The sequence below is a fragment of the Stigmatopora argus genome, chromosome 9 (assembly GCF_051989625.1).
Source record: "Stigmatopora argus isolate UIUO_Sarg chromosome 9, RoL_Sarg_1.0, whole genome shotgun sequence".
Lineage (NCBI taxonomy): Eukaryota > Metazoa > Chordata > Actinopteri > Syngnathiformes > Syngnathidae > Stigmatopora > Stigmatopora argus.
The window spans coordinates 12,484,095-12,508,680 of record NC_135395.1 but is presented as its reverse complement, the minus strand read 5'-3'; the positions used below and the strand labels follow the sequence as shown (position 1 = coordinate 12,508,680).

Sequence of the window (24,586 nt, the reverse complement as noted above, 5' to 3'; positions counted from 1 at the left end):
TAGTTGACTCATTAGCTTGTATTCACATTTTCCTACAATATTTTATAAATGCTGTTGTTTACAAAGTCTATTCTATAACTTGAGAATGCGTCCATAATTTCTTCTCAAATTTGTCCCACTTATGCAGAATGGCCTGCTTATATACTGTATTTAACATCAGATTTTTTTTTTTACCATTTCTTTATTCATTTTGTGAATCTCTTATCCTCACAAGGCTTCAAGTTAAAAGAGGACCCCCCCCTATACATTGATCTGTCCATCCCTTCATTTTTTAATTATTATTTTATGGTGGAAATGTTCAGTTTGTCAGCATGGAGAGGAAGATGAAAAGCAATCCGCTTCAACAGACCATCAGTCTGGTGTCAGTACAACACCCATGCCATCATGACTGGTGGTCATCAGCCTATTAAATTCCCCTTTGGGTGTGTGCGAGCGTCACATTTGCTGACTGCTTGCGATCGTGTCTCCCCTGCCTGCATCTGCATGGGAGGGGCCCCTCTCTGCTCAAGTGCGGAGGCAGCAGCCCCATGTCAGTGCATCTGCGTGCACGCACAGCGAGTCAACGCGGCACATTGGAGACAGGGAGGAATAGTAACGGAACCACCAGCGAGCTGGCGAAATTGCCAGTGCAGAAGCGAGCAAGCCAACCGCCTTGACGCATAATCCCGCCCGCCCCGCTGGCACTGGGAGGGGGGGCAGCAGAGCCATCCTAGACCTCAAGTCAAATCCTGAGATTTACGAGTGCGTCGCTGCACCTTCCCGTGACATTTTGCTCATTTATTGGTGATTATGGTGAGCGCGGAATGATATTTTAAAGCTAGTCGCTGGGGAGGGGAGAAACAACTCTTGGAAAGCCCCACCGGGCACCGTTTGATGCGTCCTGACGTGGAGGATATCACCTGAGCGAGCGAGTCGAGTGTTTGATCGCAGGCGTTCCACCGCAGATCTGGAGCCATGACAAGCACCCCGCTGCTTCCACGGCCCGCCTGCTGACGGTACCGGGCCAGGATGGGAGAGAGGTCTGCCGCTGTCAGGATCCCGAAGCAGCCGATTTATCAATGGAGGAGGAGAGTGACACCCGGAAAATTAACAGCAGCTTCCTTCGCGATCACAACTATGCAACGGAAGGTATCTTAAAATTTCACTAAGCGTCCAATTTATTGAAACTGGCTGTGAATGTTCATGGCTCAAATGCCATTGACGGTGCTAGACTGGGAGAAGCTGGCAGCCCTTGCTGTCAAAATGCATTAGACATCGAGGGCCGTCAATGGCAGCCAGATACTTAATATCAAACCGGGACTCTTCTTTTTAGTTTGTTTTTGTTCGCCACCCCCAAGAATGTATCAGAACATTCAGTTGCACTTGGGCCATGCTATTATAGGTAGAGGAAGGGTTTAATCTGTGTGCACTACAAGCAAATCTTCCAATGGAGTCCATTGTGAACACGTGATGCCATTAAAGCTCCAGAATAGAGAATGACTAATGTTTTTGAGACAAGATAACCCAATTGCTGCTGTTGACAGCATGTCAACAGCATATGTCATCCATTTTAAACTATTATGGAAAACAGTGAATGATTTTAGTCATTTCCTTCCATTATCGGCAATAGACATCGAATCCTATTCTAACTCGTTCCCTGCCAGCTCTGGTATATGTATAATATTCACAGAGTATGGGTTGCAGTAGTTAGTAAAAAAAAAAAGATTTATCTAAAAAAAATATCACTGCCTGTCAGTCCAGTTAAAATGGATTGGACGTCTATTTCAGTCAATGGAAGCTAAAGTGTTACCTAGGAGGGCTGCCAGTGAATTATCACTTAAACTATGATCTCTGTTGCACGAGTATTGTAACAAATAGGGTTGACATAACTGAAAATGTACATTTTTCCAAAATTTTGTATTTTAGCCGCTTGCTTTGGTTATTATGACTATTTAGTCATCAACTGTACAATTGTATCATTTTACTTTCAGAAAAATTCCAACCAATAAATGTTAAAGGTCGCCTGCTCTTACTCAAACTGTCAGTCCCCCACACAAAGATGGCTGAGCATGCAACAATGTATTTTTCTTGCTCGAGAGCAATCATTTCGGCTGCTCCCATCTTGTGTGTGCGCATTGTCCTCGATGGCACATCGGCTTCTTGAATGTCTGCCTGTTAACTGTTGGATTCTTAATAGTTCCCTCAAGCTTGGCAAGCTGTTCACTCACCATAAAATTATACATTTAAGTTAAGCTAAAGACATTCATCAAACCAAATGTTTCATTAGAACTGCTCTGTCTCTAGTGTAGCTAATTATACAGATTGGTTTGTACTTTTTGATGGCTGAGGGGGGGGAGGGCTGATAAGATAATAACAATAATAATGTTAACTTGCAGCAATTAACTAAATGTGTCATATTGTCATTGTAGTTTTGAGTAGTGTGTAGGAGGTTTTCATACATTATGCATTCATTCAATCCTTCATTTTCCATATTGCTCATTCTCACAAGGGTTGTGGGGGTGTTGGAGCCCCTCTCATACAAGTATGGGCAGTAGGCGGTAGACACCTTGAATTGGTTGCCATCCAATCGGAGGGCACCGTAAACAAACAACCACACACTCTTACAGTCATACCTAAGGGCAATTCAGTGTACTCAACCAGCCAAACATTTATTTTTTTGGGATGTAGGAGGAAACCATAGTAACCAGAGAAAACCCACACAGGTACTAAGAAAACACACAAACTGCACACAGGAAAGTCGGAACCCACCAGGGATTGAGCCCTCAATCTGAGAACTGTGAGACATGCTCACCACTCGACTACCGTGGTGCCATAAATTATACAGTATCTTAAATACTTCCTCTAATGTTGTACTTGATACCATTTAAGTGTAACTTCTTCCAGTCATTAATGTTTAATAAGGCATAACTAAATCTAGTGTGTTTTCATGGTGTATTTTCATTTAATGGAGTTTTTTTGCAGCTTGGTTCAGACAGTAAAGCAGCATTCAAATTGCAGTGTTTTCATGTTGGTGTACTTGAAAACTGGCGGAGTGGGCTCCACTCCCCCTTGCACACAGAGAAAGAGACTGTGAAGTGGGGGGTGGATGGCATGAATATCTTTGTTTGCGCTGAGATGAAAAACTGAAGCTTCTTCCAGTTGGTGTTCCCGTCTAACTCCTTCAAACCAATCTCTGTTCTGTACTGAATTTTATCAGAAAAAGTGGGGACACAGGTTGTAAACGACGGCCCAGCCTGTGGCCCATCTGCGCTTTTCAAACAAGCCAAGCCTACTTTTGTTATATTTTACTGCTTTAATTTATGACGGTCATGGCCCATATATCAGGAATGGGTGTGCATGCTCTTCTTAAGTAATATGAAGTCAAACTAAAGTCTGAGCTTTTAAGAGCAGGTGTCTCATCATGATTTGCACACACATGTTCCATCAGGCCCAGTATACTCGGACCACACACATTCACACCTAGAGAGATAGAGATAGTGATTTTGGAGGGATACCCAACCCCCTCAGGCAGTGCTTGGCCGTAGCAGCAGGAGCCTGTAATGATGTCACGTTTTAATGATGTCAATGGCGCTGACCTTTGCCTTTCACCAATCCCATGCCTGGCTGAGTGTGCGGGTAGTTACAACGAAGAGACGAAATGTTACTAACTATACATTGAGTGTCACTTTAGGCACCTCTTGTCAAAACGTCACCATCATTTCAATAAAAGGAAAGGCCATTAAGGCTACTTGTCATATTCCGCAGCAGCCACCTGCAGATGACACATTCAGCGCTAATGGCAACTGAATGGTTCTAGGGTTCATGACTGCATGTCTGGCTGTTAATGTGCACTCTGACTTAATGTTATGCTCTTACAATACTGCACAGTGATCAATTTAATATTCTCTGCCTAAGAGGTTTAAAAAAAGGATGTAAATAGCTTCCTTGCTGTGAAGCGAAACCTAACCTAATGTCTCCTCCGGTATTGATTTTTGCTCCTTTACGGAACAATGACCTAAAGATCTATTGGTAGTTGGTGTAATCCTTTCCTCAAGCTCCCCACCAGTCCCCCCAGACACAATTTCTCCTTTAAGGCACTATGTGATGTGAACCTTTCAGTCTGACTGACTGTTGAGGCAGACCCCCATATCAGAAAGCCTGCAATCTTTATTGCTCCCGCTTGCGAGAGGAGCAGCAGCTCAGCTTGCCTGTTACTAAGCAAATGGCTCGGGGCTAGACTCTAGGACCCCAGCATGAAAAGACTTAGTCCACCATACCCCGAGGTCCTATTCATTATTCACCCCGAAACGTTAATAACACCTCGCCTCGCCACGCAGTGCCATTGCACCGTATGCGTATTAGGGGGAAGTTGGCAAGCTGTGAAGTTGGGGGCAAGTCGCACTCCTTATTCAGCAGCTGCTTTTTTTGCCCTGATTAGCTTATTAAATCTGCAGCACCATGAAAATTTAATGAGAATTTATGAAATTGTACCCGTGGCTCTGCAGCAACATGAGTACAAAAAGATCTTTTTTTCCTGGGTTGCTGTAGGGGAGCCACTGCGAAGGCTTCACCATGAGTGGGTCTTGTTAGCCGCAAGAAGGAGTCATGTTTGACCTCTCTGAGCTTAATAATTGGTATATTAGGACATTTTGATAGGGGAATGCTGTGTTCATATTGGGCCGCACAGAGAACCTTTTGTATTCTAGTGATGATATCAATGAGGAAGCATGATATACAACTCTCCTGCAGACATCTCATTTTTTTTATTCCTTCAGCCTTGAAAACAAGATGAAAGGATTTCAGATAGAAAGCAAGAGGCAGCTTTTGTTTTGTTGGTGGATTAAAATTCAATCTGCCCCCGTTCTCCTCTCGCATGTACCACTCCTCCCTCCGGTCTAATTTTCATGCAAGAGGATAGATTGTTAGCTGTTTTATGCAAATACTTTTATTTAACATTTGCCTCCGTTTTTTTCCGTGTGCTGAAAATGTGAATGAATGACCAAGGCCATTATTTTGATAGGTTATTGCGCTGACTGTTACATTCCATTCAATGACTACTTAGATCCTATTCAAATATGAAAATGTTGAAAAGTGGAGGTGGGTAACGTGAATAACAAAAACTAATAATATTAAACGTATAATAAATGTAAAAAGAAAATATTATGTATTAAAGATGTCACAGATCATATGATTGGAAACGAGCTGGATCATGTCATTTTCAGAGGATAGGAAAAAAGATTTGGGTTTTAAAATGTATTTTTTCATTTTATGTATTAACTCTTTGGCTGCCATTGACGTTTTCTATCGTGAAATTTGATCACTCCATGCCATCCTTTCCAATTAAATGGATTTTATGTCTTTAACTGTCAATGCCAGTGAATGAGTTAAAGGCTACAAACAAGAAAATAATCCTCAGTCATGTTGCAAAAAATACACTAACAGGACTATACTATATATATTTACAGTAGTGAAGCCAGCTTTGAAGAACATTTGAGAAAATCTCCATTTCAATTGATCAAATTACATTATTTCTACTGCCTCCCACCAACTTTGTTCTAATTTTTCCTCTTCTGTTGTGTCTGCAATCATTTCCCATCTGTAATGAAGTCGGAGAAATGAGGCAGGGATACCTTTTCCACCCATCTCTCCCTGGAGCGTAGCGATGTCGAACATACACTACACTAAGGACAAAAGACATGGTCTCGCTCTCATGGGGCTGATCGAGTAGAAACCAGGTTAATTAGCTTGTTCACATTAGATCTTTACAAAGAGTCGTGCTCCTCTCATGAAAAGAGCTGCTTTACTCGCTTTGGCTTTGTGCAGAGCTCATATAGCGTAATAAACCCCTTAATCATATGGCTGGCTCACCAGTCAGTTACAGCAGGATTTTGTTAAAAGTTTTGATTGATCTTGATTGTAAGGCGGCTCTGAATTTGAGCCGTGATCATCTGTTTAATCTGGATAGAAAAATCCTTCATTAATGCTTATTATAGTACATGTATGATAATGCATTTGAGGCTTAAACACAATCGATCAATGCGAGCAATAGTGTATGCAAGCTACACTCACTGCCGATGTTAAATTGCACATATACTATATATAAGCATATTTTTGATCGATTGGAATTGTTTTTTTTACATGGCGTTTGCTTTAACCCGGCCCTCGTCGCGTCTCTAACAAAGCCTTCCCACAATGCCCTGTTGCTTCATGTAAAAGTCCTTTCAGTCTGCCTTTATTACCATTTTAGTCTTTGACAAAAACACTTTGTGTTGTTACAAAGTGAACCGGAGTATGTCTATTTTCACCATTGTCTGTACCAATGAGAGGATCTTTTATTGACCTACTTAGTGCAACAAGCCTCTACCTCCACATACTGAATCAAGCTTGCCCCTCCCACTCCCCCATCACCAACAATTCTCTTAGTGCCGTGTCCTTGTCTATTTTGCCTGATGGATATTGCTAACGCTGGGGTCTATAAATACATTCACTAGTCTCCCAGCAGTGTGCTTGTTTTCGTGGCTCCCTGTTGCATTTCAGAATCAATACCATATATCTGTATTTCCATCTAGTTAGGTGCACTAGTAATTCCATGTTGAATGGAGGGCGGAGATGGGCTTTAGACTGGTGAATGGAAACAAGGAAAGATTTATAGTCGCTCAGCACATCACAACGGCAAGCCAACGTGCTCTGTTATTCCTAATGATAAATGTGTGTAATGTCAAGCATTGCAAAAAGCACTGACCTGTCCACGTCAGACCTGGCTAGCCACGCGATATATGTCCTTTATCCTGTCATGGTCTGCTGATGAACCATGCAAATGTGCGAATGTATAATTACATGTGAGCTGTAGAATCACCACCACGCTTTTAACCTTCAGATAATTACAAATTGTTTTGTATTGACCTGCAATTGATGTAGAGTCATGTAGTAATGGACATTGAATGATGCTCCTGGAAATGAGGCAAGAGACTGTTTATTCCCCCTCACATCGTTTCTTATCATTTCCAGCCGAAATATGGCCATTCAGCAAGTAAACATCTTCTTTCGCTTTAAATTTGACAAGGTTATAAATCATTTTGGACTTCAGTCGATCAAATACAAGTACGTATCCATCAGTGTCTGAGATAGAATACTTGATCTTCTGTTCTGCTTTGAATAAATTTGCATGTTGAGGGTAAGAAACTCTATTAGGGTTTTCATTTTGACTTTCAGCTTCAGTGACTTTTGCTGTCTGTTCACTCTGTGAAATGACTCAAGGACGTATTGGTGTGTAAACTAGCTACCGGTAAATGGTGTCCATCATTTACGGTTCCTCTTCAGTGATTTAATTTGTTAATGATGAGAAAATGAGAGAGAGAGAGAGGAAGAGAGAGAAGAAAGAGAAATGATTTGAAAAATAAATGTTGGAATGCTAGAATCTACCAAGCTGATTCTTGCATCACTGGTTTTGCCCTGATGGCTTATGGGGTGGAAATCCCCACCTGCACAAAGGGCAGATGAATTTGTAAGTGTGTGCACCACTTGCATAGTATATCATTGACTCGTTGGATTTTTTTAGGGTGTTGTGAACTGGCTGGTATTTTTGCAAAATCTTATTACATTTCCTGACTGAAATGTGATTTTGTCTTGCCGGATGTTGTCTTTACTTCATCAATTATTGTTCTCACATATGCAAAGCTTTTATTTTTAGCCTCTCACTGGCTTGAGCAGCTTTAAATGTACACACACACAGTAAGCTGGTCTGCAGGTCATCTATTATAAGGACATCACAAATCCTACGTTTCCGTAAATGTGGGAGCAGATTTTACCCCTATTTCTGTACTCTCGTCGAATGACAGCTAGCATCAGCACCAAAGTCTGAGAGCTATCGGCACACACGCACATACGCACAACCCCACCAACTGCTGCTTGAGATGGAAATGGTCTCCATAGCAACACCCCCCTCTTCTGTTCACAAGGTCCACAGAGGGTGTGGAGGGATACCAAACAACTAAAGCTCTTCTTTCGCACTCTCTTTTTTTTTTGCTATGAAAAAATAATTGCCAATTTTAAACAGAGGGAGCCTCTACTGTTCAATGTCTGTAGCTCAGAGATGTGTTATCATCACCGTCATTTGTTGCAGAGGGAAGCTTTTTAAAATTTTAGCTGCTATTGACAGCGATAAACATCCAATCCATTTGAATTGGGAAGTCCCAGCAGGGATTTTATTTTAAAAAAACTCTGCACTCCACAGTGCTGTTTTTTCTTTAATTGAGAATGGGCAATAGATGTCCCTTTACCAGAAATAAATCACCACAAAATACATAGTGCCGTAATGTGTTTCTGTTGCAGTTTTTCCACAAAATAAAAGCGGTATTTTAAAAGTTTCGACTTAAGCGTGGCTTCTATTGGGCAGTTTAAAAAATAAAAAAATTACATTATTGGGTTTGTCAAACAAAAACGAAAAAAAAATTCCATTGTACATTAGCGATATATTTTGAACATACAAATCTAAACTCATCTGCCAAATGTGAGTGTTTTTTTCTTTCCAAAATTCAGATGTTTCCATTATTAGCTTTTCTTTTCCAAATTTCAGTTTTGCTAATTACTAGGGTGCCAACTAGTGGAACTGTGAGTGAGCGTGAAATAGAATGAGCAGCAACACAAACGTGGTCTTCATGATGATTAGCTGGATCTGAATGATCATGTTAACGTACCGGTGACGGTGATAGAAGTCCAATCCATTTTGACAGGGAGGGGTGGCAGCTGCCATTCAATTGCTGCTAATCCTCCCAGTTCGAATAGATTAGACGGCAGCAGCCCATCAGTGAATATTTTCATTGTTTCATAATAGGCAGGGTTTCGAATACTATCACATGCCTCTTGGTTGATCGTTTATTGGAGCTAATTAAAATGTGCATCTAGTGTATTAAATGGGTAAAATGCTCGCATGTTGGCTGCCTTTTTAATGAAGCTTTAACTGAGCTCAGATGAGATGAGGGACTTGCAGGAACATAGACCTTTTAGTGTGACAGGAACACATTTTAAAATACACAAGAGCATAATTATATGCCACAAATTTGGCTCCCGTTCACAAAATAAGGTTCTGGATAACAGCCAGTCACTGACTTTAGTGCTTCTCGTTACCCGAGGGCGTCTGAGATGTGTCCTTTGTGAGTTAATGACTGTGTTCTTCAAAATCGCTTCACTCTCTAATATGTCTGCTTTTTTACAGGCGGTTACGCCTTGTGCGCATCCACACTGACATTTCTCTGTCCTCTCTCTCTCTCTCTCTTTCTCCCCTGCAGCTGACATTATCTCAACAGTGGAGTTTAACTCATCGGGGGAGCTGTTGGCCACCGGGGATAAAGGAGGCCGAGTGGTTGTCTTCCAAAGAGAGCAGGAGGTACGCAGTGTCCACATAGCAACCATTTTTATTGAATGCTGTCATTTTAAAAACTTTTTAGGTGCATAATCCAAAACTTATTTCACTTGCGAAGTCTTTGAACAATGGATCTAGCCGTTTTCGTATATAAATAATAGGTTAAATAATACTAATCTTATAATTTGTAAAACAAGAAATATTGGCCTTAATAGATGAAACGCACTGGTTTTTAAGGTAAAAATGACATTATTTCCTCTTTCTGGAGTGTTCAACTCGAGGACTATCGCATTTAATGTTCTAAAACAGGGGCGCTCACACTTTTTTGCACCGAGAGCTAGTTTTTAATGAGCCAACATTCCTCGATGTACGTTTAGTGGTCATTGAAAAATCACTCAAAAAAATCCAGAATGGCTGTCAGAAAACCGTAGCTCTGCATGTATATTACTACAGAATATGTTTACCCTTTTCAAAGTGACCGAGTGCAGAGCCGAAAAATGTCAGATCCAAGATATCATCTGCTTCGACATTTGGCGCATCACTTTTTTTGTCTCCTGAAGTGAACACTATACTGTAAATGTCAAACTCTAATCGTCTGCATATTTTTTAACTTCACAGAGCAAAAGTCAACCCCAACGTCGAGGGGAGTACAATGTTTACAGCACATTCCAGAGCCACGAACCAGAGTTTGACTACCTGAAGAGTTTAGAAATAGAGGAGAAGATCAACAAGATCAAATGGCTTCCACAGCAGAACGCCGCCTACTTTCTGCTTTCAACCAATGGTAAGTCATTTACTGGAACATACCAGTAAAAGAGAAAAAAAAACAAGGTTGATGGCACTAATGTCATCAAAACTATCTTCTCGCCTGCTCGTGTGAACGTGTTTGCGTTCCACTCGGTCGAGCATGTGCCACCAACAGAAGGCTTCAAATTGAGAGTTACATGCATGAACCCCGCATCGCACATAGACACACACACACATCAAAACATATCATCTCTGCACTCGCGCTTCAACATCAGCGGAGGAGACGTCGTGCAGATTGTGGTCGTCATGCATGGCTGCTGGGGAAGCGCTAGCGACGGGTGGAGCAGATGGTGCGGGGTCCTGGGGCGATGGCCTCGCAGCGCTGACACCAATATACACAGCGGATATTGAAAGAAAAAAAAACGATAACAACCTGAGTGCTGCCAGCGTTCTTCTCAGTGGACCGAGAAGATGAGATGTAACTGATGTTTGTAAATGCAAAATTGGAATGCAGCCAAGGCGGACGACGTCGTCAACTTGTAGATTGCTATCGGTGACATTACAAAATGTGCAACCATCCATCATACTGCAGCCCCTTTCACATGTCAGATTGGATGCCCCACACATCTGTTTTGTATCAAAGATTGAATGTATACTGAGCCCTTGTCATCTGAAGTGATTTTTTTTCTCATTACATAGACAAGACGGTGAAGCTGTGGAAGATCAGCGAGAGGGACAAACGGCCAGAGGGCTACAACCTCAAGGATGATGACGGACGCATCAGGGACCCGTCCACCATCACGTCACTACGAGTAAGAACGCACAACAAAAACGGAACTCTCTCTTAGGTTCAGCCCACTCTTTTGTTTTAAAAAAAATATTATTATTAAATACATTACTACGAACAGCATTACAGCTAGGATCGAACCCCCAACCCCATAACTGTGAGGCTGATGTGCTAACCACTTGCACCATCGTGCCGCCCAGTATATATACATGTTTAACATAAGTAAGCTTATTTAAAAAAATAAAGTTGGTCATCTAGTGTGGTAAATTCAATTATTTGAGTTTCACTGCCATTGACAGGCGATAGATATCCAATCCAATTTGACTGGGCCACTGGTAGCGATCTTTTTTTTTAATCTGATTCCGATCCTTTGAAAATGACGTGATTGGCCTTGATTCCCAATATTATCAATGGATCATGGAGAGCTTATGAAAGTTATTGTTCTCCAGTTTAAGACATTTTATGTACAGTAGCATTCTTCTTAATAGTTCTTCATTGTAGACTATACAGACCATACAACAAAGTGAATAGAATGGTTAACATCTCCACATCTTTTTTTGCCATCACGTTCTATTTTGTTAGTTTCATTGATTTTATATTCTGATGCAACCTTTGCTTTTCATCTTATCTGCTCTCTGGGCTCATTTTTTTGCTCCTCTTTCTCAAAACAACAGCCAGTATGAAGTAAAAAAATGAATTATTGATATGTGGATTGAGGTCAAGACCATCGTGGCATTATCATCTCATTGCACTTTTGTTATCAACCCCCCTAGATTTTTTTCTGGAGAGGGGACTCACATAAGACAGTGTGTGTCTGTGTGTGTCATAGTCGATTAGTGTAGTGTTCAGCGTGTCTGTACCTCTTTGTCTGGCTAGCCAGGGGATCATACAAGACAGGCTGGTGACTGTGGAAATCCTGTTTAGAAGGTGTGAAATCTCCATGCGCTTGTGGTGTTGCTGAAATGTTAAAAACCTGAATAAGAAATAAATACCAAAAAAATCAGGAATACAGAGTTGTGGAGAGTAGGTTCATATGCTTTAAGTCTCTCTAGACAGTAAATGAAAGATTTGAAATGGAGTGACACCCCCAAGAGAGAGTCGATTTGTTCCCTCATTCGCTCCCCTTTCCTCATTCTTTTTCTCGGTTTTATCTGGCCAATGGGGGTTGCGTGTAGACAGAAACTGGGGTATATCTGGAGCCTTGGCATAGCAATTGTTTCTATGCTTGGTGTGGTTCTCCGAATGAGCGTTCTTGCTAATTTCAGGTACAGAGAGTTCAGTTATCGTTCCTCAGCAGGACAATCCCAGCCTTAAGATATCGCTCTTAGTCTTTGCCCTTTATTTACTCTCTTGCAACCACGTTGTTAAAAAAAAGAAGAGAGAGAAACCATTTTAGCTTGTGTATGCGCATGTGTCTTTTGGAGAGAAGCACAGATATTCACAGTCTGATCGAGACAGCTCATCAAACAGCCCCGCGAGCGTTTGCACGGCTTTCCCCTGTCTCATTAAGATGAGTGGAGTATAAATGTCATATGAATCCCTGCAGTTGAAGGGTTGTGGTTTGGTGTACACTTACACACTTTTGTCACATTCGCACATCTGTCATCTGCATTTGAAAAAAGACAGATAAACAGACCTGCAGCATCGCTAGCTTGAAAGAGGATGCATTATCCTATCAAGAATGTTTTTCTCTTTTTTTTTTTTTATTCCATCGGTTCAGGTGCCGGTGCTGCAACCGATGGATTTGATGGTTGAAGCCACAGCCAGACGAGTGTTCAGTAACGCCCACACCTACCACATCAACTCCATCTCTGTGAACTCCGACCTCCAGACCTACATCTCCACCGATGACCTCCGAGTGAACCTGTGGAATCTGGAGATCACTGACCGTAGCTTCAGTATCCTTTTTTTTGCTAAATTTAGCCTCCATCTGGCATCATGAATTAACACTTGACAAAGCTCCGGTTTGTCCTTAAAACCCGTCACTTAGACATTGTGGATATAAAGCCAGCCAATATGGAGGAGCTGACTGAAGTGATCACCTCAGCAGAGTTTCACCCCCAGCATTGTCATACTTTTGCATACAGCAGCAGCAAGGGCTCAATAAGACTGTGTGACATGAGGGAGGCTGCACTCTGCGACAAGCACTGTAAATGTAAGTAGCAACGGCAGAGAGAATGATGGCCGATTCCGTTTTAAATGTGTTGTTAGAAAACCACATGGCACCGCCATCCGTTAAGGTTTCATCCTGACATTAAAAACATCAAGGTTGTTGCCCTCTAGTAATATTTGAATAATCATGAATAATATATGCACATATAGGAATGCATGAGGGAATAGTAAAATTCTGATTTAACAGATTAAAAAGACACTTTAATCAATGCCAATGCATGTGGGTGGTGCAAGTGGGAATAAAAACAACTTTATATAGCAAATCTTATTTTTCATTTTAATTTTCAGATGGGTCTTTATTTTTAATATTTGTGAACTGTTTAACAACAACACTAGTAATTATAAGAAATTATAAGACATGTAAATATACATTAGATTAAACTTAAAGGAGGCTCTTGAATTAAATCAAAATTAAATCGGGGTAGACTTTGTAATATGGTGTGGTGTATTCTCTGAGATGAGGAAAATGCCACAGTGAACAAAGTCCAAATACAAAATGTATTTTACAATTTGTCTTATTAAAAGATACTATATGAGCATTGTACAAATCTGTACACACTTGTTCACTCACACAGTCCATTTTTCAGATTGGCTTTGTGTGACTGTAGCATGCAGCCATTCTTCTGTTCTACAGCCCACCACTGATTACTCATCAATAAATCGCAGTGTGCCTCTTAAACAATGACTGACCCAGCGTTCAAGACTTAGCATCACATGCAAGCACTTAAATTGAATGAATACATTGACATTTGAAGCGGGAGAATCGATAGCAGGAGCAATCGCATTACGAGACCCTCACGGACACACCCTGCTGTCCAATAGTGTCCGTCATTTCCTACGGTGTAGTATATTGACATATTCGCTGGCATGCGTGTTACCTTTTTAGATACATGGTGCTTGCTTCTTTACTCAATAGGAGTTGTTGAAATAGTGAGGCACCAAGCAAACACTCACAACTGTACACGCACAGCGGGTGGGCGTAAGCCTGCAGTCAGGCATGCTACTATTGAACCCATGATAAAAATACGTATGTAACCTCATAAAAGCTGTATCACTAAGCAATATTTTTCAGAATAAAAACAACAACAACTGCAACAACATATTAATCACAGTCTTCTGGCGCCCACGTACACGCAGCTATAAATCACTGAGCTGAAATCAATCAGTTTAGAAATGAGATGAATGGACGGACGAGAGAAGGATGAACAGGGGGAGAGGAGAATGCCAACATGCTGAGCCCCAGGATAGAAAGAGAGACAGCCACCAGCCCCCCTCCCTGCCAACTCCCCCAGGAAGCCTATTATGTGCCCCCAGAGGGGAATGTGGGGCAGAATGGAGGCCAAGGACACGCACACATACGCATATAAACATGCATCACTGACATACACGTAAATCCAGCGGGGCTCGAACGGGCCTAGCACTTAGACATTGATTTGTTTTTCTTATTTCTATACCATTCTAAACCCCCCCTCCGTTCTCAATTTTTTCATCTTTCACTCCGCATCCCTTATTAGACTCCCTACTGTCATATCACAATATAGAGGGAAATGGGAGGTGGGCAATGATGGAGACAGTGTGTTGGAGAGGAAAGCGGATAGGATTGCTGAAAAGTAACACAGGTTCTTATGAATAAGAGGATCTTTATTTTTCAGGCTTGATCTTCTCATGTTACAGATTGATGGTAGAAAATGAGACATGTTTCTGGAATAATCACGTTAACATGATCGCAAATCCATACTAATGTTACATTTATCTCAAGAGTGGAAGAAAGATGTTTTGCCTGCCGTTACTGCTGACCAATTATTATTGTGTATTACTTATTGTGTATCGGTAAGTTTTATGCAAAAAAAGTAAAAAAAATATCTCACTGTGCTGTACTCCGATTTCCTCCTGCATCCCAAAAACATGCAGGGTAGCCTTGTTGAACACACTAAATTACCCTGAAGTCTGAATGTGGGCATTAATGGTTGCCCGTCTCTTTGTGCCCTGCGATTGGCTGGTCACCGATTCAGGGGGCCCGAAGTCAGCTGGGATAAGCTCCAGCAACCCCTTGGTGAGGATAAGCGGTTCAGAAAATGAATGGGTGGCATAACATTATGGAGCTAGAACTTTTTTTTTCCCATATCGCTCAGTACTAGTGGGAAAGCAAAAATGTGGGAGTAAGAGCAGAGATGAGCAATAACTTGACAGCTCACAGTGGAATGTCTGGCTCTCATCACCCACGCGCAGATGAGCAGCTGCCAGAATCAATATGAATCATAACCAATATTTACCCATCATGGTGACCTGTGGCTGTCTCCCTGAGCAAATACACACAAATAATCCTCAGAGGGAATCCAGCTGCTGCAGACTACATAAATCTGCTTTTTTAACTCTAAGTGTATCCTTCTTTTGTTTAGACTTCGAGGAGCCAGAGGATCCCGCCACACGCTCCTTTTTCTCCGAAATCATCTCGTCCATTTCTGACATCAAGTTCAGCCACAACGGACGTTACTTGATGACAAGGGACTACCTCACTGTTAAGGTGTGGGACCTGCAAATGGAGAACAAGCCGCTTGAGACGTACCAGGTATGCGTTCGCACACCCACATTCACGTGCCGGCGAAAAGCAATCACGATGTATCGATTTTGAAGTCATCGCTCAAGATAATCCCATTCACTGTCACGCTGCAACCACGCCATGTTAAGCAATCATGCCCGGAGTGCTTATTGAGCCCAGTCCTGTAAGAAGACAGATAGTGGTACTGTACTGATTCAGCCTATAAAGGGCAAAACCTCCCACTGTGGCAGGTCACATGGGTCACAAGCACACAGGGTGATCAAGGGAAGAAGCAATCTGAGGGCAGATCGTGATTAAAAAAGCCCTCTGTAGGGCTCAAGGGATTTTTCTGTTCAGTTCTCTCTCCACCTGCTGCCTGGATCACTCATTTACTGCTCGTTTTATGGGTACTCTTGGGATGCTGCGCCCTAAAGTGTGGACATAATTCAAAAGTTGACAACACAAAATCACAAGCAAGGCAAAAGATGAAGCTTAGTCCATTTGCATGTAATTTGATGCTTACTCTCACAACATTCCCAAGTAGATTTTACCTCGATCGTGACGGAGGAATAATTGTCGCGATGATCTAGCCCTTGTCTCGAATTGATTAGTGGCAGACTTTTTAATGCTGACAAATATCATAGTGTTTTCCAAAGAATCGGGGTTGTATCGTCATAAAAATGGTGAGTTACGCCCTTAATTAGATGAGTTTAAGCAGTGATTAAAAGCAATTGAATCGCGAAACATTGATGAGCATTTTAATATTCTACATTTCACAAAATTTGCTTGGAATTTTTGACTGCTTGAATTGAGTTGAAGTGCAATTATCCAAACAATCCTTACTGTGTTTTGATGAAATTGCTGGTTTACACCCTGCGTATGTACCTGACTCTTTTTTTGATCATTCTTAAAATGACATATTGGTGTTTATTCTTCAGGTCCACGACTACTTACGGGGCAAACTTTGTTCCCTCTACGAGAACGACTGCATCTTTGACAAGTTCGAGTGTGTCTGGAACGGATCAGACAGGTGAGATGACTCCCTTCATTTCCACCTGTCACCAGATTCTTCCACTTACGCCATATTCTCTCTTAACCCAGCGTCATAATGACTGGCTCCTACAACAACTTCTTTCGAATGTTCGACCGGAACACCAAACGGGATGTCACGCTGGAAGCCTCCAGAGAGAACAGCAAGCCCCGAGCCATTCTCAAGCCCCGCAAGGTACGAACAACCCCTCCCGGGAGCTCGCTTTAAAACTACCCGTGCTTATCCGCCATGCTGTTCCGCAGGTGTGCGTAGGCGGCAAACGCAGAAAAGACGAGATCAGCGTGGACAGCTTAGATTTCAGCAAGAAGATCCTTCACACTACGTGGCACCCGCACGAGAACATCATCGCCGTTGCGGCCACCAACAATCTTTACATCTTCCAAGACAAGGTCAACTGAGACGGAGAATCCGCGGGGTTTTCCTGCAAATGGACGTACGGTTGTGGAATCTTTGAGGACGTGACCAAGGTGTCTGATCATTTTATTTATTCATCCACGCACCCGCGGACAGAAAGGGAATCCTGTGCAACAAGATTGCAGCTGCATGAGCAACAAGATGTAGCAAAACCCCGGAGACAAAGGCGGGGGATGTGGATACAGCGAACAAAAACCTAGAGCGCACGTGACTCGAGGTCATGTAGCAAGAGCGCCCCCTCTCGAGCTACTTACTGCGGTGCAAATTAAGCGCGTTCTGAGATGGCACAACTTCCTGCTGCAATTACAAAGGGCCGGGGAGAAGAGACTTTTTTTGCCTGTGACACATGGTCAGTCTTTTTACTTAAGTCTGTGATATGAATGAGGCTGTTTTTGATGGGTTTATTTAATACCGGTCGGTCCGTGAGTGTGTTTAGCTGCTGTGGTGCCTTCTTTTGGTATTTGGGGGTTCTATGTAGGAGGGATGATGAAGAAAATGTAAATGTTTCAAGAAAAAAAAGGCATTTCTTTTGTTTCCCCATCTTTTTCTTGTGAACAAAAATGTGTTTAAACCGAAGAATGAGGATGGCGTCAGAGGCTTTAACATTACTACATTGTGTTTAGTAAAAGTCCGTTGTCCATTTCAGGTGAGTTTTGGAGCCTTGTACAAAGGGGAAAAAAGGTTGAATTGAACATCACTAAAAAGAAAATGTTCCCTTGAAAAGACAAATTACAGTTCTGAAAAGATGCATGTGATGGTTAAAACTTGTGTTGCACTAATACCATTTTTGGCTCTCGATAGGAATCTGCTGTGTGGTATTGGCTGATACCAATACAGTGCTGATACCACAACATAAACAAAAATGTTTTTCCTTTTAGTATTAAATTACTGCAGAGTCACTTGAATCTAAAATGATTGGTCAGACACTGCTTAACAACTTTTGCCAAAGTCAGTGTTGATAAAACTTCACATCCTGGCTGGTATTTACCATTTGACAGCTACATTTATCCACCATTTGAAGTAAAGGCTCATACATTGAATATATGACTGGTAAATTAGCACTTCTCAACAGGACTTAGAGGAGTAAAAACTCTCCTAGGTTCTTCTTATTAAGCATTTTGAAACTAAATTTCCAAAATCCACATTGCACGGTATTGGAGCTTTATTTTTCAGGACTCACGATACCAATCTCTGCATTTTAGTGCCCTTTCGAATACTAGTATCGACATTGGTGCAACACTAGTTAAAACCTGCTGAAATGTAGACATTTGAACTTGGAAAGACCATCTGAAGCACTTTGTGAGCTTGTTGTTGCTTTGTAAATTCATGTTTTTATCTCAGATTGTTTGTCCATACTCATTGGAGGAGTGTGGTCCAGTATTGCGGGTTGGGTTTTAGAACCAATCTGGCGTTTTGTGTTAAGAGCCAGCGTTCGCCGAGGTAAGTAAGCACTAAACAAAAAGGTCTAAGCAAACTCTGTGAAATCAGGGAATTCATTCTGTACATATATGGTTCCTTTAAACACTACAACCTTCATTTGTGAGACTTTTATAGCTCAGAATGTAATAATACGAATGACCATGCAGTCTTATTGCTTAACGGACTTTTCTTTTGATTAAAAAATGTAATAAAGCTGTGCAAGTTTAAACCAAAATTGGTTTGTGTGCTTCTCAAGCAGTAGTTAGAGTGAAAGCGCTCCCTTGTGGATAACCTGATATATTACATTGATTGCCAATTCTTGACAGTGAATGTTTTAGTGCCATTGACGGTGAAAGACGTCTAATCCATTTTGAACTGGCAAAAAATCCTAAAAAGGAGTCAGTTTCTTTTTTTCTTCAAGTAATGCTTGTTTCTGATGAATTTCATGATGTGTATTTTTTCCATCTCATCTCATCTTCCATAACGCCCATCCTCGAGAGGGTTGCGGGGGTTGCTGGAGCCTGACCCAGCTGTCTTCGGGCGAAAGACAAACTACACCCTAGACTGGTCGCCAGTCAGTCGTAGGGCACACAGAGACAAACGACCATCCACCCAATCATACGGCCACCAGCGGGAATTGAGCCCACGCCTGCCCGCACCATAGTCAGGCAAGTGAATGTATTTTTTTTCTCTATAAAACAAACATTTACCTGTTAAGTACAGTAATTTCATAAATGATGCAATCAAGAAAAACTGAATAATTTGGTTTGGATATCAGACAAAATGTGTGCTCCTGATGTTAGTACTGTGGTATGTAAAATCATTCCTAAAAATGTTTCATATCATTAGTTTTTTTTTCAATCACAAAGCCTTTTTAATGCACACATTAATATCTATATTTTTGCCTATCCATTTGAAATGTTACTGATTTATTCACAGCGCAGTCAAATGGAATTGAACGTGTCTCGCTGTCGGTGGCACAACATTAGTTAAAGAGCGAATACATCAATCAACTGGTTGAGTTGGTGTCGCCTTTAGTAAAACGGAAGTATTTTTGCACCCAAAAAAATGAATAATTGATCACAGCCATGTAGTAAAGCACCTCAATGTATGGTCGGTCTCCTTAATTGGCCCCAGGAGATGGAATTCCATTGCCATCAGTCAACTGGGCACCCCAGCTGTCAATCAAACATCATCTTTATAAGTTGCCACCCAAGCTGCTAAATCCGCAGACAGACAGCCACTTCCCTGTGATCGCAGACTAAAGATCCATACAGCATTGAATCTGTTTCATAAGCTCCCCAAAATCATTGCGAAGATTTTTTTTGCTTTTCTTGGGTGATGAACAATCTGTCTGGAAACAATTCGACGGTGATGAACTGGTCATTCGACAACACCGGGTCCTTCCAACATTTGGACCCCGGTGAGCTTCGGGTCCTTGTGCCGGCCATCCTGGGCCTCCTTTGCGTCTTGGGTTTGGCGTGCAACTTCACCGCTATGGCCATCTTATTCTCCAGCGCCCACAAGGGCAAACTGTCCCTCATCAACTCCCTGATCTTCAATCTGACGTTTGCCGACGGCCTGGTGCTTCTCTTCAGCGTCCCCTTTCGGGCCGCTTCCTTCTCCAAAGCCAGCTGGACTCTGGGTTGGCTGATGTGCAAGACCTCCGACTGGTTCCTCCATTCCTGCTTGGCGGCCAAGAGCTTCACGGTGGCCGTCATGGCTCAAGCCTGCTACCGCTACGTTTCCAACCCCACCAAGCAGGTGAGCGTGCACCTGGGCTCCATCCTCGTGGTGCTCTTCTTCATCTGGCTGTCGGCTTGCTCCGTCGCCGTCCCTCACTGGCTCTTCTCTTCGCTGCGACGAGGGCTCAGTGGTCTCGTGTGCGTCCTGGAGGTCCCCCCTGAAGCTTGGAAGTTCATGTCTGTATACACAAAGCTGTACCCGCTGGGGGTCTACTGCGCTCCCCTGAGTTTTTCCCTCATATATTTCTGGAAGGCTTACGGTCAATGCCAGCGCCGCTCCAGTAAATGTCAGAATCTGCGCACACAAATCAAATCCAGGAAGCTCACCTTGATGCTTTTCAATCTGACGGTGGCCGCCGCCATATTGTGGCTTCCACAGTGGGCTGTGTGGGTTTGGCAGCGCCACTCCGCCAACGGACAACCCCAGGGCTCGGTCCCTTCTCCTCCTCTTCTCGTCGCCGTCTCGGCTCAACTCCTCGCCTTGTCGCTGTCGCTCGTCAACCCCATCATCGTGCTGGCTCTCTCCGAGGAGTTCCGGGAGGGCTACTGGGGGCTGTGGAGGCGCCTCACTTTCAGCAAGCAGCCACCCCCCAAGCCCAAACCCGGACCTCACACCCCCACCTCGCTCCGGTCGCCTCTCCCCAGACCGGAGACATCCGGCCACCGGAGGCATGTGGAAAGCGCCGAGCCGGGAACAAGCGGCGAGCTTCGGCTGGAGAAATGCGAGGCGAGGGGAGGAGGAAACGTGGACAAAGACGGACTCGGATTGCCGGACGTGGAGCAATTCTGGCACGAGAGGGAGTCCGGATCGCACTTGGATGAAAACGACCCGGTGCCGTGGGAGCATCAGGACCACCAAGAGGGAAATTAAATCCCTCACGTCAGGATGACGAACGCCATCCTTCTTTTGGTGAATTGGATTGGACAGTAAAATCACTGGTATAATTATGTGTCCCATTTTGGTACAATTAGTGCAAAATTCAAATAGAATTCTACAGTGTAAAATGTTATTTGCTATTTGAATTATGTTAGAGTAAGCAATTTAAGAATAGAATGGAGACAGACTTGATGCTTAATAAGTGAATGTTTCCATTTGAAAGAAAACAAATGATTTGTGAGGTTAAAGATAAAATTAAGCTTACATTTTATGTAGAATGGAAATAATTTCAAAATTGAAATTAAGTAGGTTTATGAAATATAAAAAAAACAGCAGTCATCTGATAATGACCAAAATGTGGCAAAAAAATATATATTATACTTTTCCATTTGTTTCCATTACTAAGTGTTGATCATAATAATTATGGAGAATGAAAAAGTTGAAGTATAAGAACAAGTTATGGTAGACAAAGATAGAATGTGGTTTAAAAAATTGTGTCTATGTCATATTTAGAAGAAGTAATGAACCTCCCAAATTATGTAACTGCAAATGTATAATTAGACTGATTATTCGAGAATATTTCAACTCTTTTTTAAGCAAGTAACTATTTCTGATAATTAAAAAAAAACATATATATTATCAAATATTACATATTAATGATAAATTTGAATTCTAATATAATTTCCTAGTATTTAACTTATTGCCTGCTATTGATGACATTACACATCCAATTCATTTCAACAAGGGACAGTGGGCTGTGAACGCTTCAGTGTGCTAATCAATGCCAATCCTCCCGGTCAAAATGGATTGGACAGCTACATCAGTGGTAGCCATGGAGTTTATCTCAAACGTGTGAGCAAAACAGAATATTTTGGCGTGACAGATTTCTGTATTTTGCCTGTCATGCTGTTAGAACTATGGCAGGCAAACCTCTCAATCCCTCTATTAAATGTCTCTGTTTTGCTGTGTTTTGCACATGTGGAAGTCTGTAATTCCAGTTCTTGCATTCCTGTATAAGCAAATTAGCAGTGTCTGCATTAAATTCATTTTAAAAAAGAGTGCCCTGTCGTTTATATCTTTCCAAGTAGATGACACAAGAGTGAAATTATACATCACCGGATGATCCCCACTGACATCTGTTCATTAAGTATATATATTTTCACAGTGGTAGGCCGTGCATTTCACTCGGCCTTCAGTGATGCTACGTCGGAATCAATCCAACCCTCAATAACCATTTTATGGCTATAAAACCTTTACTGCAGCTACAGCTGCGACACATTAAAAAAAATGCATCAATAATAATCTGGGCGGCCTCACAGTGGGGGACCTGGGTTCAAATCCAGCTTGGTCCAACTGTGTGGAGTTTGCATGTTCTCCCGAGGCCTGCGTGGGTTTTCTCCAGGTGCTCCAGTTTCCTCCCACATTCCAAAGATATGCATGGTAGGCTGATTGGACACTCTAAATTGCCCCTGGGCATGAGTGTGAGCGTGAATGGTTGTTTGTCTTCTTGTGCCCTGCGATCGGCTTGCCACCAGTTCAGGGTGTCCCCCGCCTCTGGCCCGAAGTTAGCTGGGATAGGCTCCAGCACCCTCTGCGACCCTAGTAAGGATAAAGTGGTTCAGAAAAAGAATTAAAGAAAGAACTCTACTATAGTACCCATTCATTCAAAGAGGGATGCTATAGTTACTATACTATAGCATCCCTCTGAGTTTAAATATGCATTAGAGTATCATTGTAGTATACATACACACTGTCTTATAGCATCGAGATCACAAAAATCACGACTCTTCCTAGTCATCTTCAAAACATAGATATTAAGTTGGGAGGGAGGACAAACTACCTTGTGGAGCGTGGTAAGCAAGCCACCATCTTTTCCACATTCAATATGGCGCGACAATATGGGCGTGGCTACGCAGATGCGTAAATTAAGCACACGCGCAGTGTCTTCCCCCTTTGGAACCATTTCCATGCTGTCGGTCGAACGACTAGCACCTAAACGAGGTAAGCCCTAGAGCAATTCACTGGCCTAAGTGCATTTTTATCACGCTACCGGTAGATTTTTTAGAAATCAATTGAGCCAAAAACGCCAACATATCTGTTCGTTTAATGCCAGGTTGAACACACGGTCGACACGTTTGGGCTCCTTTTCACCACTGGCTGGGTGCTGTATGTCACTAGCTATTTTAGCATTAGCGTCACGGCGACTATTTAAAAAGTATGTTGCCAGTTTTCTCTCCATTATTGAGTCGCGTAGTCGTGACTTTTTAATTTAATCAAGCAAAGCCGAGACATCGACGCACAGTAAAGGCTCACTCAACGACTTCCTGTTGTGCTCTATGTAATGATAGTTTCCACTGCGAGTGCTAAAACCCGTTTCCAATTAGTTATTCTAATTGTTCTGTGTTCACAAAAAAAAAAGTACAAAATTGTTATGGCCAACTTTGTCCTAACTTTTAACGTCACTGTTTAATAGCCTTGTCTGGGAAAGGGAAAGGAGCACGGAGCACTCACTAACTTATTTTCATTATTTATCTTGATCATTTATTGTAAGATTTCTCTTTCCTGTAATAATTGTTTGGCACTTCCCAAATAGCTTGGTTAAATCAAGATGCAGCTATTCCGTGTGCCCAGAACCATGCACATCTTGAGGGGAGAGGAGACTGTGCCAAATCAAGGTAAAACTAGTTAGAAAACCCCCCCACCTAAACCTATCTGTTGAATCTCCAGTCTCTGTATATGATTACTTTTGCTTATTTTCTTGCACGCACCAGGTCCATGTCCAGACTCTGGAGAACCAGGTGATCTTCCCAGGTTGCCCACTTGAAGATGATGCATTGTCCCTGAACTCTGCTGGCAGTCTTCTGAGAGGTTAATTTATTGTAGAATAGCTAAGTCAAAACATTCTAATCTCACATTATTTTATTGACTAACCCCCCTCTTATTTTAGATGCACGCACCAGGTCTGTCAGGACTCTGGAGGACCAGGTGATCTTCCCAGGTTGCCCACTTGAAGATGATGCATTGTCCCTGAACTCTGCTTGCAGTCTTCTGAGAGGTTAATTTATTGTAGAATAGCCAAATCAAAACATTCTAATCTCAGATTATTTTATTGACTAACCCCCCTCTTATTTTAGATGCACGCACCAGGTCATCTTCCCAGGTTGCCCACTTGAAGATGATGCATCATCCCTGAACTCTGCTTGCAGTCTTCTGAGAGGTTAATTTATTGTAGAATAGCCAAGTCAAAACATTCTAATCTCACATTATTTTATTGACTAACCCCCCTCTTATTTTAGATGCACGCACCAGGACTCTGGAGGACCAGGTGATCTTCCCAGGTTGCCCACTTGAAGATGATGCATCTTCTCTGAACTCTGCTGGCAGTCTTCTGAGAGGTTAATTTATTGTAGAATATCCAAGTTAAACATTCTAATCTTTATTTTATTGACTAACCCCACTCTTATTTTATAGGTGAAGTCCCGATCCCTAAGGTAA

At 42.2% G+C, this 24,586-nt stretch overlaps 2 protein-coding genes and 1 long non-coding RNA gene across 4 annotated transcripts in view; all 3 read left to right on the top strand.

The window, feature by feature from the left end:
• Window positions 1–17,854, top strand: part of LOC144082523 (serine/threonine-protein phosphatase 2A 55 kDa regulatory subunit B beta isoform) — a 30,993-nt gene extending 13,139 nt beyond the window's left edge. The window contains exons 1-10 of one of the 2 annotated variants that reach the window (XM_077609746.1): window positions 506–1,128; window positions 9,267–9,364; window positions 9,959–10,124; window positions 10,787–10,899; window positions 12,595–12,772; window positions 12,865–13,029; window positions 15,446–15,615; window positions 16,524–16,615; window positions 16,687–16,810; window positions 16,879–17,854. In XM_077609746.1, the coding sequence (XP_077465872.1) occupies window positions 1,059–1,128; window positions 9,267–9,364; window positions 9,959–10,124; window positions 10,787–10,899; window positions 12,595–12,772; window positions 12,865–13,029; window positions 15,446–15,615; window positions 16,524–16,615; window positions 16,687–16,810; window positions 16,879–17,034 (1,332 nt within the window). In that variant the 5' untranslated portion in view covers window positions 506–1,058 and the 3' untranslated portion in view covers window positions 17,035–17,854. Of the gene's footprint in view, window positions 1–505; window positions 1,129–9,266; window positions 9,365–9,958; window positions 10,125–10,786; window positions 10,900–12,594; window positions 12,773–12,864; window positions 13,030–15,445; window positions 15,616–16,523; window positions 16,616–16,686; window positions 16,811–16,878 lie in introns of those variants that run through there. The other variant, XM_077609745.1, reaches the window with a different exon arrangement.
• Window positions 17,855–19,619: 1,765 nt separating this feature from the next.
• On the top strand, window positions 19,620–21,792 carry gpr151 (G protein-coupled receptor 151). Its single transcript, XM_077609890.1, has one exon. It carries the CDS (start codon window positions 19,811–19,813, stop codon window positions 21,083–21,085), a length of 1,275 nt encoding a protein of 424 aa, XP_077466016.1. The 5' UTR covers window positions 19,620–19,810; the 3' UTR covers window positions 21,086–21,792.
• A 1,820-nt stretch (window positions 21,793–23,612) lies between these two features.
• On the top strand, window positions 23,613–24,241 carry LOC144082685 (uncharacterized). Its single transcript, XR_013303305.1, has 4 exons — window positions 23,613–23,766; window positions 23,863–23,959; window positions 24,039–24,146; window positions 24,226–24,241. It is a non-coding gene; the product is annotated as an uncharacterized LOC144082685 (long non-coding RNA).
• Window positions 24,242–24,586: the final 345 nt, after the last annotated feature.

Coding starts and splice junctions, on each gene's coding strand:
- gpr151 (XM_077609890.1), top strand. CDS start 19,811: ATGAACAATCTGTCTGGAAACAATTCGACGGTGATGAACTGGTCATTC.